The 18,776-nt window shown below is 35.0% G+C and overlaps 1 protein-coding gene, 1 long non-coding RNA gene and 1 pseudogene across 4 annotated transcripts in view; 1 reads left to right on the top strand and 2 right to left on the bottom strand.

Moving 5' to 3' along the window:
- Positions 1-11,608, top strand: part of LOC145269731 (uncharacterized) — a 51,481-nt gene extending 39,873 nt beyond the window's left edge. For 2 of the 3 annotated variants that reach the window (XM_080125454.1, XM_080125455.1), the window contains exon 3: positions 9,895-11,608. In XM_080125454.1, coding sequence (XP_079981580.1) covers positions 10,244-10,759 — 516 coding nt within the window. In that variant the 5' untranslated portion in view covers positions 9,895-10,243 and the 3' untranslated portion in view covers positions 10,760-11,608. Of the gene's footprint in view, positions 1-5,433; positions 6,779-9,894 lie in introns of those variants that run through there. The other variant, XR_013865213.1, reaches the window with a different exon arrangement.
- On the bottom strand, positions 3,959-4,075 carry LOC145270009 (5S ribosomal RNA; annotated as a pseudogene).
- LOC145269732 (uncharacterized) lies at positions 4,884-17,182 on the bottom strand. The gene is made up of 2 exons (XR_013865215.1): positions 16,894-17,182; positions 4,884-5,999 (listed from the first exon to the last, which is right to left on the bottom strand). It is a non-coding gene; the product is annotated as an uncharacterized LOC145269732 (long non-coding RNA).
- Between the last annotated feature and the right edge of the window lie 1,594 nt (positions 17,183-18,776).

The following is an 18,776-nucleotide window of genomic DNA, read 5'->3' as shown; positions in this document are numbered from 1 at the left end:
ATGGCATAAAGGTTTACTTCATAAGATCTCTAGCTATGGTATAGCTGGAAACGTCTTCTCAATTATTAAATCATTTCTCTCTGATAGGTTCATAAGAGTAGTAGTTGATGGGCAAAAATCAGAAGCTCACAGTATAAATGCTGGAGTCCCTTAGGGGTCCATCCTGGGCCCAACTCTTTTCCTGACCTACATTACTGATCTTCCAAATCACATCCTTACATCATTTGTAGACATTTTTGCTGACGACACTACCATCTATGGTAGCACATCTAAGACAGTAAACGACCAAGTTCTCTCCAATTCTCTCTCCTCTGATCTTGAGCATGTAGTACAATGGGGAAAGGAGTGGCTGGTTACTTTTAATGCATCTAAAACCAAGCTTCTCCCTTTACATCATCAACATTCTGATCTCCATCTGGCATCAATCGAAATGAATGGCTCTCGTCTTCAGGAGGCCTCAAGTTTTGACAAGCTTCTGGGCTTGACCATTACTCCTGATCTTAAATGGAACACGTACATCAAATCTGTTGCCAAGGCCGCTGGAAAAATGGTGGGATCTTTCTATTGATCCAGTAGATATCTCACTGCTGATGCAATTCTCTATCTATATAAGAGCCAGGTACGTCCAAGGATGGAATACTGTTGCCACATCTGTGCAGGAGCTGCTAGAAAGGACTTGTCCTGCCTTGATAAAGTTCAAAATAGACTTCGTAGCCTCGTAGGAGATGTCCTTTTCTCTTCCTTGCAACCTCTATCTCACAGAAGAGATGTTGCGAGTTTGTCTCTGATGTATCGTTATTTTCATGGAAAGTGTTCGACTGAGCTTCAATCTATGGTCCCCCCTCGCAAAACTTTCACAAGAAACACTCGTCTAGCTGTAAACACTATCAATAATTCCCCCCACTCTTTAGCTGTGCCTAAACCTAAACGTAGATTCCATGAACAAAGCTTTTTTATTAGAACTGCACGCCTGTGGAATTGTCTTCCGTTTTCCTGCTTTCCGGCTGACTACAATATGGTTGTCTTCAAGTCTAACGTAAATAAGTTCTTGATGAGCCGTTTCATATAAGTTATCAAATTTACCAAATTTTCATTACTAATGATTACTATATTGTCCTTTTGACTACTCTACACTTGGACCCAACTCTCTTCCTGATTTATATTAATGATCTTCCAAATCATATCCTTACATCATTCGTTGACATTTATGCTGATGACACTACCATCTATGGTAGCATATCTAAGACCATAAACGACCAAGTTCTCTCCGATTCTCTCTCCTCTTGATCACGTTGTACAATGGGGAAAGGAGTGGCTGGTTACTTTTAATGCATCTAAAACCAAGCTTCTATCTTTACATCATCAACGTTCTGATCCCCATCTGGCATCAATTAAAATGAATGGCTCTCGTCTTGGGGGAGTTTTGACAGGCTTCTGGGCTTGACCTTTACTCCTGATCTTAAATGGAATAGGTACATCAAATCTGTTGCCAAGGCCGCTGGAAAAATGGTCGGATCCTTCTATCGATCCAGTAGATATCTCACTGCTGATGCAATTCTCTATCTATATAAGAGCCAGATATGTCCAAGGATGGAATACTGTTGCCACATATGGACAGGAGCTGCTAGAAAAGACTTGTCCTGCCTTGATAGGGTTCAAAATAGACTTCGTGGCCTGGTGGGAGATGTCCTTTTCTCTTCGCTGCAACCTCTATCTCACAGAAGAGATGTTGCGAGTTTGTCTCTGATGTATCGTTATTTTCATGGAAAGTGTTCAACTGAGCTTCAATCTATGGTCCCCTCCTCACCAAACTTTCACAAGAAACACTAGACTAGCTGAAAACATTATCAATAATTTTCACCACTCTTTATCTGTACCTAAACCTAAACCTAGATTCCATGATCAAAGCTTCTTTCTTAGAACTGCACGCCTGTGGAATTGTCTTCTGTTTTCCTGCTTTCCAGCTGTCTATAATATGGTTGTCTTCAAGTCCAACGTGAACAAGTTTCTGATGAGCCGTTCCACTTAAGTTAACAAATTTACCGAACTTCCATTACTATCGATTACTCTATTGTCCTTTTGACCCTTATCCTTGAGTGGCCTCTTGGCCTTGATAAGTGGTGACGCCTATGTAAAAAAAATGACTTTGGCCTTAATAGAGCTGGATGAAAAAAGATAAAATATCAGGACCTAAAAAATTATTTAAAAACGACATGGTCTCTGAAAGAAATAAACATTATACCTGTTTTTGTAGGTGTAATTTGCATGATGAAAACATTCTAATAAATAATTGGAAACAATCCCTGGAGGACCAAACTAAGAAAGCTTAACCAGAAAAGATAACAAAATATAAGGAAATAGAAAAAAGATTCGACAGAAAACACAGTATACCAGTTGTGATCAGAATCATTGGCCTCAAAAAACCCATAATACGTGAGGCGATTCCTGGAAGACCAAACCATAGCTAATATAGCGAGCAGAAAGGGAACATCTATTCTTAAAAGATCCCTCGGATATAAATACAAATTGTAATAAAGACAATTGTTAGCTTCACGAGAAAACCACCTGGTCTCTCAAAATTTGATCAGTCAAAATTTGGTGTCTCAAAACTAGATCTCTCAAAATTTGATCTTTCAAAAGTTGATCTCTCAAAATTTGATCTTTCAAAATTTGATCTTTCAAAAGTTGATCTCTCAAAAGTTGATCTTTCAAAAGTTGATCTCTCAAAAGTTGATCTCTCAAAAGTTGATCTTTCAAAAGTTGATCTTTCAAAGCGAACTGAAGAGAAATAGTGAAACCTTATAAAAAAATAGCTTTACAATTTTACATTTTAATCATCAAGTCTGCCATCTTTGGGCTAGCACTTGTTTTTTTTTTATTAATTACATATAATTTAATGCATTTATTTATCTAAATATAAAAAATCACATTCAAATACAAAGAATCTATACAAGAAACCAGCGAGGCAACCCGAAATTGACCGAGATTGAATAAGGATCCATGAATGTTCAATACTTTAAAGACAAAATAATGGAGTTAAACAAGAAAAGATAATATAGTTAAACAAGAAAAGATAATACAGCTGAATGAGAAAAGACAAAATATGAGAACCTCAATAATGATTTTAAAACAACATGGACTCTGATAAGAATAAGCAGTTTAAGCAGTTGTGATAAGAGCAGCTGGCCAAATAACAGAAAACTTTAAGAAAATCTTTAAAAAATGAATTTTACATTTTTGTCATCAAATTCACCCTCTTGGTGCTAGCATGTGTTTTTTATTAGTTATGCATAATTTAATGGTTATGTATAATGGTTATTTAATGGTTATGCATAATTTAATGGATATGTTTATCGAAAAAATAAACAAAAAGAAAAAAAATTAAAATACCGAGAATATTTTTACGAAACCAGCAGAGACCTGGCATTGTCCAGGACTAAATAACAATCCACAAATGTTAAACACTTTCAATGCTTTTATTGTCAATGAAATCATCCTTTCTTTAATATATATATATATATATATATATATATATATATATATATTTATTAATATTTTATTGTTAATGAAATCATCCTTGCTTTAATATATATATATATATATATATATATATATATATATATATATATATAATATTTTATTGTCAATGAAATCATCCTTTTATATATATATATATATATATATATATATATATATATATATATATATATATGTATTAAAACATTTTTATTGTCACTGAAATCAATGAAATCATCCTTTCTTTAATATATATATATATATATATATATATATATATATATATATATATATATATATATATGCCTGTGCATATAATTTTTGTAGCAGGATGTGTGCAATCTCTAACCACACCTCTCTTGAGCCAACATTGTTAAATACCAGTGGCAAGTGAATTGTATGTACAGGATGACTGAAAACAAATGCCGAGATAAGCAGAGAGCACATACAGCGCCTAGAATTCCCAAATGGTCACCCATCTGGTAATAATCAGGCTCAACATTGCTTATCTTCTGTGATCTGACGAGAACAGGTGTGTCAACATGATGATGCTGTATATTTAAATATACATTTAACTACACATTATAAATATATTCATTATACATTATGCTGTATATTTAAATATACATTTAAATACACATTATAAATATATTCATATTATACAGGGTATTCCAAAAGTCATGAACAAATTTCAAGTCTTCATATTTTTTAAACTATGAATGGTAAGATCAAAGTGGTGTAATTTTTAAGCTAACTGCATTAAGTTGTTTGAAAGTCTTTGGATTTTTCATTTCTCTTCAAGTCTTTATCCTTAATAGTTCTCGAGATATTCAACGTTATATATATATGTATATACAGTCATGGTCAAAATCATAAGACCACTTAAGTAAGCGTTTACGCATATTATCGAATTTTTAATCAAACAAATGGTTGTAACCATTGCCAAAAGGGAAATTATGATGGAAAAAAATGAAATCTGCTTCATTCGAAACCTTAACCCTGATCTAATAATCAATACAACCTAATCTCTTGCACACAGGACGGTCAACATTCACGAATTACTACACATAGTGACAGCATATATACTCTGCTAAACTTTATATCTATCTTATTCACAAGCAACTAAAAACACATGGAACCAGCCGAAATGAGCATGTCTACTCAATTCTTTCTTATACGATAAACAACTTTTTACATATGGAACGTTCTTTGAACTCATTAAATTCACATTCATTGACAAATTTGCCTATAACATTTGGAACATCTTGTATAATAAATATATTGATATATATTTTTATCAAGCAAATCAATTTGAGTTTAAATAAAAATAAAATGAATAAAGTTTGTATCAAAAAGAAGGAAACCTATTTAATGTTTTTTTTATATTTATTTTCAATGATGAATATTTCAAATAAGCAGATCTAGAGTGCCATTTAAAATGAGTATACTTCTTTTAAGATTGCTCCATATTACAATGTCCGGTTTAATGGGGCTGTGTTTTATTTATCTGCATGTCTGTATGTCTTTATAGCTGACAGTGTAATAATCATCAGCCTTAATTTATTCAATGTTTTTTCATGTGAGCTTTTAATGAGGAATATTGCGAAAATGCTGATCCACAAACTTGACAAGAATAAGGTTTCTCTCCTGTGTGTACTCTCATATGATTTTTTAACGTGTGATTTAGTGAAAATTTGGAACCACAAATCTCACACGAATATGGCTTTTCACCTGTGTGCGTCCTAACATGGCATTTCAAATGATGATTATGTGTAAACGCAGTCCCACAAATTCGACATATGTATGGTCTTTCACCGTTGTGTATACGCAGATGTTTTTTTAGATTTGTGGATTCGGCAAAAATGGACGCACAAAATTCACACTGATACTGTTTCATGCTTTTTTGCTTTATTTCAGTTCCTAAGTGTGATTGCATATGGATTTTTAATGCTTTCTTCTCTGAGAACGAACGCTCACAGATTTGACAAGAATATGGTTTTTCTCCAGTGTGTGTTCGGATGTGGGATTTGAGATGAGGATGCTGTGAAAATGCTGCTGGACAAATGTTGCAAAGATAAGGTTTCTCACCTGTGTGCGTTCTGATATGTGATTTAAGATGATGGTTCTGGGAAAATGCTTTTCCACAGATTTGACAAGAAAATTGTTTCTCCCGCATGTGTAGGCACACATGTTTCTCTAAGTTGGTGCTTGTTGAAAACACAGATGCACAAAATTTACACTTTGCTTGTTTTCGACAAGATGAAAGTTTATACTCTTCATATGACATCACCTCCTCCATGAGCCAGCACAGATCCAAGACTTTTCTTTCTTTAAATATAAAACTGAATTTCTTTCTTTAATTTCAATATTAAACTGGATTTTTATAAATTTAAAAAGTGATGTGAACCAAATGATGTTTCTCTTTCTTGTGTTTCTTAGGTGAACAAAGATTTTTCTTTCTTTCTTTAGTATAATATATTTATCTGTAAAATAAAGAAAAATACAATGAATTTTTATAGGAAAAATGATTAAAAAAGGTCCAAGTTTTTCTTTCTTTAATTTAATATACTTATCTGATAATAAAGAAAAAAATTTAAATTACAAAAAATATTTATAGGAAACCAGCTGGAAGACCCAACATTGCTTAGGATTAAATAAGGATTACCGCATGTTCCACCATTTCAAAACTTTTATTGTCATTGAAATTCATAGAGTTCAAAATAGACTTCGTAGCCTCGTAGGAGATGTCCTTTTCTCTTCCCTGCAACCTCTATCTCACAGAAGAGATGTTGCGAGTTTTTCTCTGATGTATCGTTATTTTCATGGAAAGTGTTCGACTGAGCTTCAGTCTATGGTTTCCCCTTGCCAAACTTTCACAAGAAACACTCATTTAGCTGAAAACACTATCAATAATTTCCCCCCACTCTTTATCTGTGCCTAAACCTAAACGTAGATTCCATGAACAAAGCTTATTTCTTAGAACTGCACGCCTGTGGAATTGTCTTCCGTTTTCCTGCTTTCCGGCTGACTACAATATGGTTGTCTTCAAGTCTAATGTAAACAAGTTCTTGATGAGCCGTTCCATATAAGTCAACAAATTCACCAAATTTCCATTACTAATGATAACTATATTGTCCAATTTCTATTGTACACTCTTTAACCCTTATCCTCGAGTGGCCTCTTGGCCTTGATAATGTGGTGATGCCTGTGTAAAAAAAAAATTAATGAAATCATCCATTCGTTAATAAAAATCGATTTATTACCTTGTCTCATTAATAAATTTATTATGTAAAATGTTTTGGACTTGTGATGCGGGGTATGAGACAAATGGATTCGCCAATCCTTTTTATCACCAACGCTAAACAACCAATGAAAACGTTGCAAAATTATTATAAAAATTGTCGAATTTTGGATTCAATCAGGTCGCCATTTGCTACATCATGGACCGCATTTAATTCTTCGCCGCCATCTTGATTAGTGATCTGAACTATGCCGCCATCTTGGTTACTGATCTGAACTACGCCGCCACCTTTGTTCAACACAACGTCTCAAAACTTAACATATTACCTTGTCTCATTTCTGAGAAGATGAAGTTTATACGCTTCACATGAATAAAATGGAAAAATGAGTCTGATAGTATAGATGCAGCACTCTCTTTAGATAATAACACCCAAATACATGTGATTGGTGGCTTTCATGTCCACCATAAAAATTGGCTTGGTTTCTCACGTTCCACAGATGCAGCTGGACACTCTTCTTATCGCTTCTATATATTCTATATTAGCCAATTCCCCACCAAAATGTGAACCCCAGCAGGTTTCATTTTTAGACCTATTTCTCACCACAGTACTCAGTTGTGTGACTAATACCCACAATCTACTTGGAAACACAACCAAATGGTATCATTTGACATCACACTTAAATCCTAACCCCAAGATGAGGAGCCATTGCTCAAAATAACAAGGTACTACAATAGGGCTAACTAAAAAGCCATCAGAAAACCCGTCAGAGATGCCCTATGGGCCGATATCTTCTCTCTGCTGAACATTATGCCAATGAGACAAATGAATAATGCAAAATGGGTATTGAGGCACATGCTCCCGTATGGGAGTATCATAGCAAACCACACTCACTCCTATAGTTTACTACAGACTGTGAATCTGCCATTGCACAAAAACAACATGCATTCTGCCAGTTCGTACAACATAAGTCAAATAGAAATAGGCAAAAATTCGTAGATGCTAGAAATCATTGTAGGAGAGAAATAACCACAGTCAAAAGAAGACATCCTAAAATAATCAGGAAATGCATAGAATCGCAAAAGATAGGAACTCGTGATTTCTGGAAAATCTATCATAGTGTAGTGAATTAAGGGCAATAAACAATTCGTCCACTATCCAACAATCAGGTCGCATTCTTAGTAATTAAGAAAGTAGAACTGCTTGCCTGGTGATTCGCCTCAAACTCCACTTTAGAGCCAACGAACATCTCCTTCCCAAATTTCCCTTATGTAAACTGAAGCGAAACTAGATGATGTGAAAATCATCCCTTATCATGTCTGCAATATCATAAAAAAGCTTAGACACTTTTCTAATAGCTGAAAGATGGCCTCTATGGTACCAGTGTGCAAGAATGCTGGTGAAAGGACTGACCCTCTCAATTATTGCCATACCAGTCTCCTTCCCCTCTTTGTTAAAATCTTTGAAACCTTAACTAATCAAGCACTAATCCATTACCTCGAAAAAGCAAATCCTCCCAAGGGCAAACAGCATGGATTTAGGCAATGGCATTCTTCTGCAAATAGTTTTACAATCATCTCTGAATGCATATCCGTGCACTGGTGGAAGGCAGGGGAAGCCTGTGGGGTAACCCTTGTTATATCCAAGGCCTTTGACAAAGTCTGACACAAGGAGCTGCTAACGAAAATTAAATTGAATGGTATAACTTTATGTATACTAAATATAATTAGATTGCTCTTAGATAATAGGACCATCAAAGTTGTAATTGATGGACGTTCATCCAAGCAGCATAACATTAATTTAGGAGATCGATCCTTGGACCAGTATTATTCCTAATATTCATAAACGACTTCCTTGATTATATTGTGTCCGAGATGGGCATATTTGCTGATGATACAATGCTGTATAACATGTATGAGGGAAGAATGGATGTACATAAATCTAGGATAATGTAAGAATCATTAGAATATGAACTTCAGTGAAATGAGGTCGCAAACGCATGGCAACATTTCATGCTAGTAAGACTAAGCTTCTCTCCTTAAACAATTACAAGACACCTCTTCAACTACCAATAGCACCCTACCTGAGAATTCTTCCTTCAAACTCCTCGGCCTAACATTTGCGGACAATATGAACTGGAACAAATGCATAGAGGAGATTGCAAAGGCTGCTGCAAAGAAAGTGGGTTCCCTCTATCGAGCTAGAAGACTACTCATGCCTGAGAGTATCCTGTACCTTTACAAGGCCGCCATTCGCCCATGCCTGGAGTATTGTTGTCACATCATTGGAAATGGATTGAATCAAATGGAGATAAGCAATTGAACCAAATTTACAATACAAATGTCCAACCTTCAAACTCAAGAAAAAAATACAACCAAATTTACAATACAAATGTCCAACCTTCAAACTCAAGAAAAAAAGGCAAAAAGTTGCAGTAGTGGTAGTAGTAGTAGTAGTAGTCATATTCAAAAATAAAAACTTTGGTAAATTTTTACGACGTGCCCCAGCATATTATAACCCCCCCCACCTCCCCATGTTAAGAACAGCTTTCGGAATAAACACCTCTCCCAACCACAAAAGCCGTTCTTAACATGGGGTGGTTGGGGTGTTTATACTATGTTGGGGCAGGTCGTAAAAAATACCACAAATTTTTATGGAAATCACTCCAGACAAAACGTGAAGCTGCTTAATAAAAGAAGCTAACAAGAATTAAAGATCATTATTGCAAAAACAGGAGATGCTTATCAATCATAATCTTGAGTCAGGGGAAAACAGTCAGCAGGAAGAGAGTGTGATGCTATTGTTCATGTGAAGCAATAGCATCACACTCTCTTCTAATGAACTGCATCTCATCAGTTTGGCTAGCACTGTAAAATTTAACACCTAAGTAAAGTGAAATGGGGATATAATTAATGGGATGTATTACACTATTCTAATATTGAACCTAATTATGTTAGCCATTCATCCACTAGTATACATCAAGATGAATATATATATATATATATATATATATATATATATATATATATATATATATATATATATATACAGGGTGACCCCCCCCCCCAAAAAAACGGGCCCTGTGTACACTTTATGTGATATCTCCATTATTTATTCACAGATTGCCTTTATTTTACAGGACATGGCAGAATCAACGACCGTGAGTACACCAAGACCCCAGTGGGAGCTGGGACAAAGTGTTAAATTGTGTTAAATTTTACTACAAGACGGGCTCGCTTAATAAAACCCAGAGCAGTTTCATGCGTCAGTTCGAATGTGAAAAGGCGCCATCCAAAAGCAGAATTCAGAACTGGGTGGACCACTTTGAGAAGTATGGGACCGTGGAGAACCTCAACGCTGCCAGAGAGAACCATCCAAGCCACTAGGGATGTCCCAAGAAGCGAACAGCTGAGCTAGTCGAAAAAGTGAGAGAGTCTCTCCAGCAGAGTTTGAAACGCTCTGTGCGTAAGCGAAATCAGTTCCTTGGTATGTCCCGTGAGACTTGCAGGAGAGTGCTGGTGAACGATATCAGGGCTTACCCATACAGAATACAGATGCTGCAGACCCTTACAGCCTCAGACAAGAAGCAGAGGAGGGCTATGGCAGTCAAGATGCTCGAGAAGATCGAGGAGACACCAAGTTTCCTTAACCTCCTTTGGACCTCAGATGAAGCCCACTTCCATTTTGATGGAAAGGCGAACTCCAAGACAAATGTCTTCTGGGAGTCCTCCAGACCCAATGAAGTAGCCACCAAGCCTCCTAAGTGCACGGTGTGGGCTGCAATCTCGGCCAGAGGCATCATCGGACCAATCTTCATCAAAGAATCTGGCACAGCAGTGACAGTCACCAAGGAGCGGTATGTGGAGGTCCTCAAAACCTTCAAGAGTGAGCTCCAGACCATCTACCCGTCGCTCATGAGCAAGTTCTGGTTCCAGCACGACGGTGCAAGTTCTCACACCTCAAACCTGTTCCGAGATTGGCTGAAAGAGAACTTCAGAGGCTGAGTGATCAGTCTCAAGACTGATTTTCGGTGGGCACCCCATAGACCGGACCTAAGCCCCCCCCCTCTAGATTTTTTTCGTTGGGGCTATCTTAAGGACAGAGTCTACACAGAGAAACCCAGAACCATCACGGAACTCAAGGAAGCCATTAGGGAGGAGATGAGAGCCATTACCAATTTGGTCTGTAAGAACGTCATGGACAACTTTGTGCTGCGCCTCAAGAAATGCACGGAGCTAAATGGAGGGCATCTAGAACATATGCTGTAAGACGGAGAAAAAAAAGGCCAAAGACGCTAGTGTTTTGATGTGATGTTTTGAATATAATAAACTAGTTATGACCAAAGTTTCTTTTCATTCAGACAAAACACTAAGAAACAGGGCCTAATTAAAATTGGGGCCCATTTTTTTTTGGGGGGGGAGTATCCCTGTATATATATATATATATATATATATATATATATTTAAATTTCTGTAGAAATATATCTTCTTATAATATATACCAATCCTTATTTAAAAAGCTCAATGTAATTACAGAGCAATATAGTGAATAAATGATGAAAGACTATATTCCAAAGTTCATGATGTTGAACATCTTATAATTTATTCCTTTGATTCAGTTGACATTTAAAATTCTTGACAGCATCTGTTTCATAGCACACAATCAATCATTTTTTATTATATCAATCATTTAATCTATTATCCCCTTAACTCATCAGAAGAAATAGCAACAATCAATGCTTAAAAAGGAAATAAACTGTGTTTTGATGTCATTAAAATCCGAAAATTGGAAGAGAAGCTGTAAATACCTCATAATATGTTTGCATTATGCTGTTTTGAATTTTTATATATATATATATATATATATATATATATATATATATATATATATATATATATATATATTTGTATATTTTGGCAGCAAGTCATTATTCAAGCATGTCTGATTGAAAATCAGAGTTATTCTTTTTTCCGATTATCTGGATATCTTTTCCATTCGCCGAGTGGCCATTTTTATTTCAGCTAGCATGTTGTATAAAATGGTGCCCAAACCTTGTTGTTCAGCCATATTCTTCTCAAGCACTTTCTATCGGTGCGTCCAACAATAATCCCTCCTGATAATAATTGGACGTACCAATAGAAAGCGCTTCAGAAGAATACAGCCGAACAGCAACTTTTAGGTGCCGTTTTGTACAACATGCTGGCTGAAATAAAAAAGACCGCTCAGCGAATGGAAAAGATATCCAGAAAGATTTGAAAAAAGAATAACAGTCGTGTTCAATCAGACGTGCTTGAATATATATATATATATACGAGCAAACAGTTAATAAAACATGTTAAAAAACACTTTGAAATGAGTTAAAAACATATTTAATCTGAAAAGGAAACACTTGATAAGTGGATAGTCCTTAATCCGCGGAGTTTCGAAGAAATACTTTCCTTCTCATCAGAGGGTAGGAATTAGCAAAATGCGGGATCGGATTTTGCATGCAAAAGTATTTGATGAAACAACAAGTAAGTCAAAAATCTTACTTGAAAACAAAAAAATGAAGCAGAGTGAATATGGTGAAGAAAAAGGTGTTTACACATGAATGGATAGTCTGGAGGAAGATAAATAATCCAGTGATGGTAAAATCCAAATATATAACTTCAAGAAAGTTAATTGAATTTCCAATTTTATTTTATATATATATATATATTTGTAGACAAAAAGAACTTTCACATAAATTAGAGTTATTTAAAGAACTTTAAAAAAAAAAAAAGAAAAAAAGTCTACATGTACGCTGGTTTTTCTGTTTTGTCTATACTTATTTGTAGACAACGGATTTTCTTAATTATATATATTTTTTTTTTTCTCGACTTCATCTCCTCCCCTTTTTCCATTCTCATTCGTTAACTTAATGTAACTTACCAACGAGATCTATTGAAAAGGGCCGGTCGAAAGGTTAACCTCTAGATCCCTCAATTTTTTTTTTTTTTACACGAAATTTCGTATGGATCCTTTTTATTCGATGTTTTTTTTTTTTTACCTATAATTCTTTTTAGTCGATTTGTCTCTATACAATTTCCCGTTTCTCTTGTTTTTTTTTTGTTTTTTTTTCTCACCCATAATGACTCCATTCATACTTTTCAAAGCAATATATATATATATATATATATATATATATATATATATATAATTTTTATATGGTTGAGTTATAGATTGAATGAAAAAAACAAGCGAGGAAAACAATGAATCTTCAACTGATGAGAATTACCAAATTTGTTGTAATTCTTGAATTATTGAGAAAAATGTCATTCTAGCTAAGCCAGAAGCGTGAGCAGAGGTTTAGTGAATATGCAAGAAATCTAAAATTAATGGTTTACCAATTGTCTATTAGCTAGGATTGGTGTGGCAAGCTTTGATTAGCGGATGATAAAGATGGTGTCTCACCAACCTGTGTTTTATTAGCAGATGGGAAAGACTGCATCTATGTCAGTGAGTCAAACTGGCTAGAAAAAAAGGAAGTCAGGAAAAGATCAGACAATTTTAAAGAACACATGGCATAACAGTATATATGGAAAAGACTGAGACTAGCATGTGCAGCACAATCATGTTGACACCCCGGTTCTCGCCAGATCACCGAAGTTAAGCAACGTTGAGCCTGGTCAGTACCAGATGGGTGATTATTTGGGAAGGCTAGGCACTGTATGTACCTTCTGGGAAGGTTGGGCATGGGGCAAGCACCCTCACCCTGTGAAAAGAACTCCTCGCTACAAAAGCATCTAGAAAGTTGTAGATGGCCTATGTCCCCCAGGGGCTCAAGGGCTATGGATGGAAACTAGCAACATCTGCACCTGTATAAATATTTTCATAAGAATTATATTTATCTCCTCTTCAAAAAGGTTAGACACAAAATAAGGTGAGGTTTTTAAAAAGGTTAGACAAAAAAATAAAGTGAGGTTTTTAAAAAGGTTAGACGAAATAAGGTGGGGTTTTTAAAAAGGTTAGACACAAAATAAGGTGGGTTTTTAAAAAAGGTTAGACACAAAATACGGTGGGGTTTTTAAATGAACTAGAAGTCCACTTAGTCTACAAAAAATTTCTGAGCAGTCCAGTCGACATTCCCTGGTAGAGGCGTTTCAAGAAATTAGCAATAAACTAACCTTGAACCACTATTATTCCTGATATTCATAAACAACTTCCCTGATAACATTGTCTCTGAGATGGGTATATTTGCTGATGACACAACGTTTTACGAAAACACATGAGAGAAAAACGGATGTACACAAATCTAAGACAATGGCAGAACCATTAGAAAACGACCTCCAGACTGTAGCGGAGTTCAGCCGTAAATGGATGGTAGCATTCAATGTAAGACAAGCTGATCTGCTTTAACATTTACAAGAAACCTTCCCAACAACCGATATCCATGACTAATAACAACCTACCTGACAGTTCTTTCTTTAAACACCTTAACTAAATATTCACAGGCAATATAAACTGGATCAAATACTATGAGAACATTGCAAAGGCTGCTGCAAATAAGGTGGGCTCCCTCCATCATGCTAGAAATTTACTCACACTTGAGAGTATCCTGTACCTAGGCATGGAGTATTGTTGCCACATTTGGGCTGGTGCATCTGCTGCTAGTCTCTCCCTCTTGGAGAAAGTCCAAAGAGTCTCAAATCTAATAGCTCCAGCACTGTCAACTTAGCACTACCCCCTGTCCCATCACTGCAATGTTGCATTCCTGTGCCTCTTTTACTAGTATTTTAATGAAATGTGCTTTGATGAACTCGTTGCACTTGTGCTAACTCCACGTACATACCCCTACAAACCCACTTAGCAACAAAATCCCACTCCTTCACTGTAGAGACCTCTAAATGCCAGAAACTCTACTAGTCTAATAGTTTCTTACCTCAGACAACTAGACTTTGGAATTCCCTTCCTGTTACTTGCTTCCTTGACTGTACTGACATGCAGAAGTTTAAATGTAATGTAAACCAAAATCTTGCTCATCTCCCCTAAACAGTAACCCCTCATGTCCATGTGACAATATGCCTTGTTTGGGATGAACGTTAAGTGAACAAAAAAAGAGAAAGTAAAACTTCTAACACTTACTAGAATGATGACCCAGCCCGACAGGAACAAAGACCGATTTACAAGGAGATATTCTCGACTCCTACAAACAATACCTGCTCAAGCTGTACAAATGACCATTACAAAAGCTTTGGAAATATATTCCAGTCACAAATAAAATAACATCTAATTTTTTGTTAACGAAGATGGCTGAGAAAGTTCATGAGTGTAAACTTTGGAAAATGAAAAAGTCGATCTAAAATCAAAAACACTGATATCTACTGACTTTTTTGTGTCAATATTAACTAAAAGCAATATCTACTTCCCATCTCTACTTTATCGTTATTTTCATGGCAAGTGCTCGTCTGAGCTCCAATCTATGGTCCCTTTTGCCTGACTTTCATGAAAAACACTCGTCTATCTGAAACCACTATCAATAATTTTCCCCCACTCTTTATCTGTGCCTAAACCTAAGTGTACATTCCATGAACAAAGTTTCTTTCTTAGAACTGCACGCCTGTGGAACTCTCTTCTGTTTTCCTGTTTTCCAACTGACTACAATACGGTCGTCTTCAAGTTCAATGTAAACAAGTTCTTGATGAGCTTAAATAATCCAATTTACCAAACCTACACTACCAACAATGACTACGAGATTTTCCCATTAACTTTCATACACTCATTAACCCTTATCCTCGAGTGGCTTCTGGGCCCTAATAAGTAGCGATCCCTTCGTAAAAAAGGAATGCCAGAAGTATTTAGATACTACTGTATTGTTTAAAAACAAAACATTGCTATATTTATTTATTCATCAGACGTGACATAATAACAAGGGAAGTAACTCAGTTATTCTAAAAGCATTTATGATTTTTAACGTACAATTTATTTTTAAATATTGGAAACAGTTACATGCTATTTACCTCCCCTTGGAACTCTACTATGCTTTTTAGCCAAACATGTTATTTTTGCTAATTTTTGCCAAAAAATGTTTTCTTCCCTAACTTTTTCTTGCATGATCGTTTTTCATAATTTTTGGATATATTCATTACTGCAACATGACATTGTTTTGCCTTGAAATTCAATAATAAAAATTTCAAATTTCGCTATTAAAGTGTAGTCGTTGCACCAATTTATAACTCTTGAACTGCACACACTTAAAACACCAAATAACAAGCATAACTACTTTGGCATCTGAAAGTAGGGGTTGTTCCATCGAACTACAAGCTCTTGTACCCGCTCAATATAAATAAACCTAGTAAGCAACAAAATCCCACCCCTACACACTAGAAATCCGTAGATGTAAGAAAGCCTAATAAACTCTAATAGTTTTTTTCCCATAACTGCTAGACTTTGGAATTCCCTTCCAGGTTCCTGCTTCCTCGACTATACTGACATACAGAAGTTCAAGTGAAATGTAACCAGACACCTTGCTGCTCAACTCCTACAGAGTATCCCTGCAACTTATGCCCCTGGTAGTAATCCCTTACATCAAAGTGGCACTGTGCCTTGTTTGGGATTAAAATATAAAAAAAAAAATTGATTAAAATAAATGTAAAAAAAAAATTGATTAAATTAGAATTAAAAAAAATTGATTAAAATAAATTTTTAAAAAAATTGATTAAATTAAATATAAACTATACAAGTTCTATAATGAACAAAAAAAAACGAAAAACAAAAGTATGGTTTTTGTAAACCGCTCGTGTAAAATTACTGACAGCATTATAAGTGTCCTAAATTGGAGTTAAATTTGTTTATGATATAAAGAAATTACTAGGTGGCCAGAAAGAGGGTGCTCACTTTACGTTAAATTTATATAGGAAAGTGACTGATCCCCTCCCACCCACCTTTTGGAAAAGCAATTTCTTCATATCATGAAAACTACTTATCTGATCAAAATTTAAATGTTATATTCGTTTTTAGCACCACCGAAAACTTACTCAAGTAATCATTTTAAAGTTTGGGGGCAGTTGGAAAGAAACTTGACATTGGCCAAAAAAAAAAGCAGCACGGTTTATAAACTGCACAACTTTTTTTAACACGCAGACACACAAAAACAAAAATGCAATTATACTTGACTTACGTTTTTTTGTTTTTTGTTTTGTTGTTGTTTAAATTCAACTTGTGGAATTTTTGTAGAACACGTGCATAAAATTCTTGGTTCAGTACCAGCACGCACATTTTCGTATTTTTTTTTTTTCACTATGCTGTTTAATGTCTTTTTTTTTTTTTTTTTTTAATTTAAACATCGATTATTCGCTACATAAATTATTTTTCTTGTGTGTGTCATTAATTTGTAATATTTTCCCATCAGATTAAAAGTTCTATTTGAAATACTGAAGAAATAGCAATACAAATTGACAGAAACGGAATTCAAACGAATAACTTAATCGAGAGTTTCGCATTCAGAAATTTTCAAATCATTTAAAAAAAAAAAAAGTGGTTTTAACCCAAAACAACAGTACTTACTTGTCATGCCGAAAATAGTCATATATTCAAAAATTACGAAAATTCATCAAGTAGAATAACTGCTATGTTTTAGTTTAAAAAAAAGGGGGAAGTGCTTCTACAGAATTAGGACGAGATTTTGTAGTCAATAAATGGAGTTTTCAGATTTTAAAAAAATCAATGGTTTCAACTGATTTTTTTGTCAATTCAAATAAGTTACAATGGTTGAATGGTAACTTCCAAATTATGCAGTTGAAATTACACGAATATGACTGCATTATTAAAAAAAAAAAAACTTTAATTGCGTTAGCAGGTGAAAATTGCCACTATCTTGTTTAAATTAAAACGGAAAATTACTTCCCCCCTCTGAACTCTCCTGTGTCCTACGATCGTTTTCATCAAATTCAAATGGAAATTATGCAGTTGAAATTACACGAATATGATTGAATTATTAAAAAAAAAAAAAAAACTTTAATTGCGTTAGCAGGTGAAAATTGCCACTATCTTGTTTAAATCAAAACGGAAAATTACTTCCCCTTTGAACTCTCCTGTGTCCTACGATCGTTTTCATCAAATTTTTTATTTTATTTTATTTTCTTTAATAAATAATATCGATTTTCATAATTTTGGGATATAATCATCTTTAAAATACGAGGAATACGTAGATACCATTGTTTGCATGTGAAATTCAGTTTTACGATTTCCAAAATCTCGTTCTCATAGTGTAGAAGCGGCAGGAAAATGTTTATAGCTATGGTCTAAAATAGTATGCCAGCCATTAAAGTAGTGGAAAGGAAGATTTTTTTTTTTTTTACATGGAGTTCACCACTTATCAAGGCCCAATGGCCACTCAAGGATAAGGGATTAGTATGTATCCTATATTCGCAATATTTAATGTGTTCACATGGCAGGTGCTCGTCTGAGCTCCAATCCCTCGTCCCCCCCTCGCCAATCTTTCACGAGAAACACCCGTCTGGCTGAAACTACTGTCAATAATTTTCCCCACTCTTTATCTGTGCCTAAATCCAAACATAGATTCTATGAGCAAAGCTTCTTTCTTAGAACTGCACGCCAGTGGAACTCTCTGCCGCTTGCCTGTTTCCCACCTGACTACAACTTGGACGTCTTCAAGTCCAACATAAACAAACTCCTGACAAACTGCCCCCGTAAGTAAGACACTCTATCAAAACCCCCAATACTAATGATTACTACAATACTATCTCATTAATTACTGTACACGCAATAACCCTTATCCCTGAGTGGCCTTCGGGCCTTGATAAGTGGTGACTCCCATGTAAAAAAAAAAAAAAAAGAAGCCATCTAGGGAAAATGCAGTTTCCCTCAGTTTTCCGTAGAAATTGCTTTTAGCTATAAATAATTTTTCACTCAATGAAGTTTCGTGATTTTTGGATATATTATTATTTTCGACATGTCATGCAATATTGTTTTTTTTTTTTAAACCACATATTAAAAGAAATCGATCCGTTGATTCTATCTGAACAATCACCAATTATTTTT

The sequence above is a fragment of the Euprymna scolopes genome, chromosome 45, assembly GCF_053919585.1.
Source record: "Euprymna scolopes isolate OS-2025 chromosome 45, ASM5391958v1, whole genome shotgun sequence".
Classification (NCBI taxonomy): domain Eukaryota; kingdom Metazoa; phylum Mollusca; class Cephalopoda; order Sepiida; family Sepiolidae; genus Euprymna; species Euprymna scolopes.
This window is presented reverse-complemented; position numbering and strand designations above follow the sequence as displayed.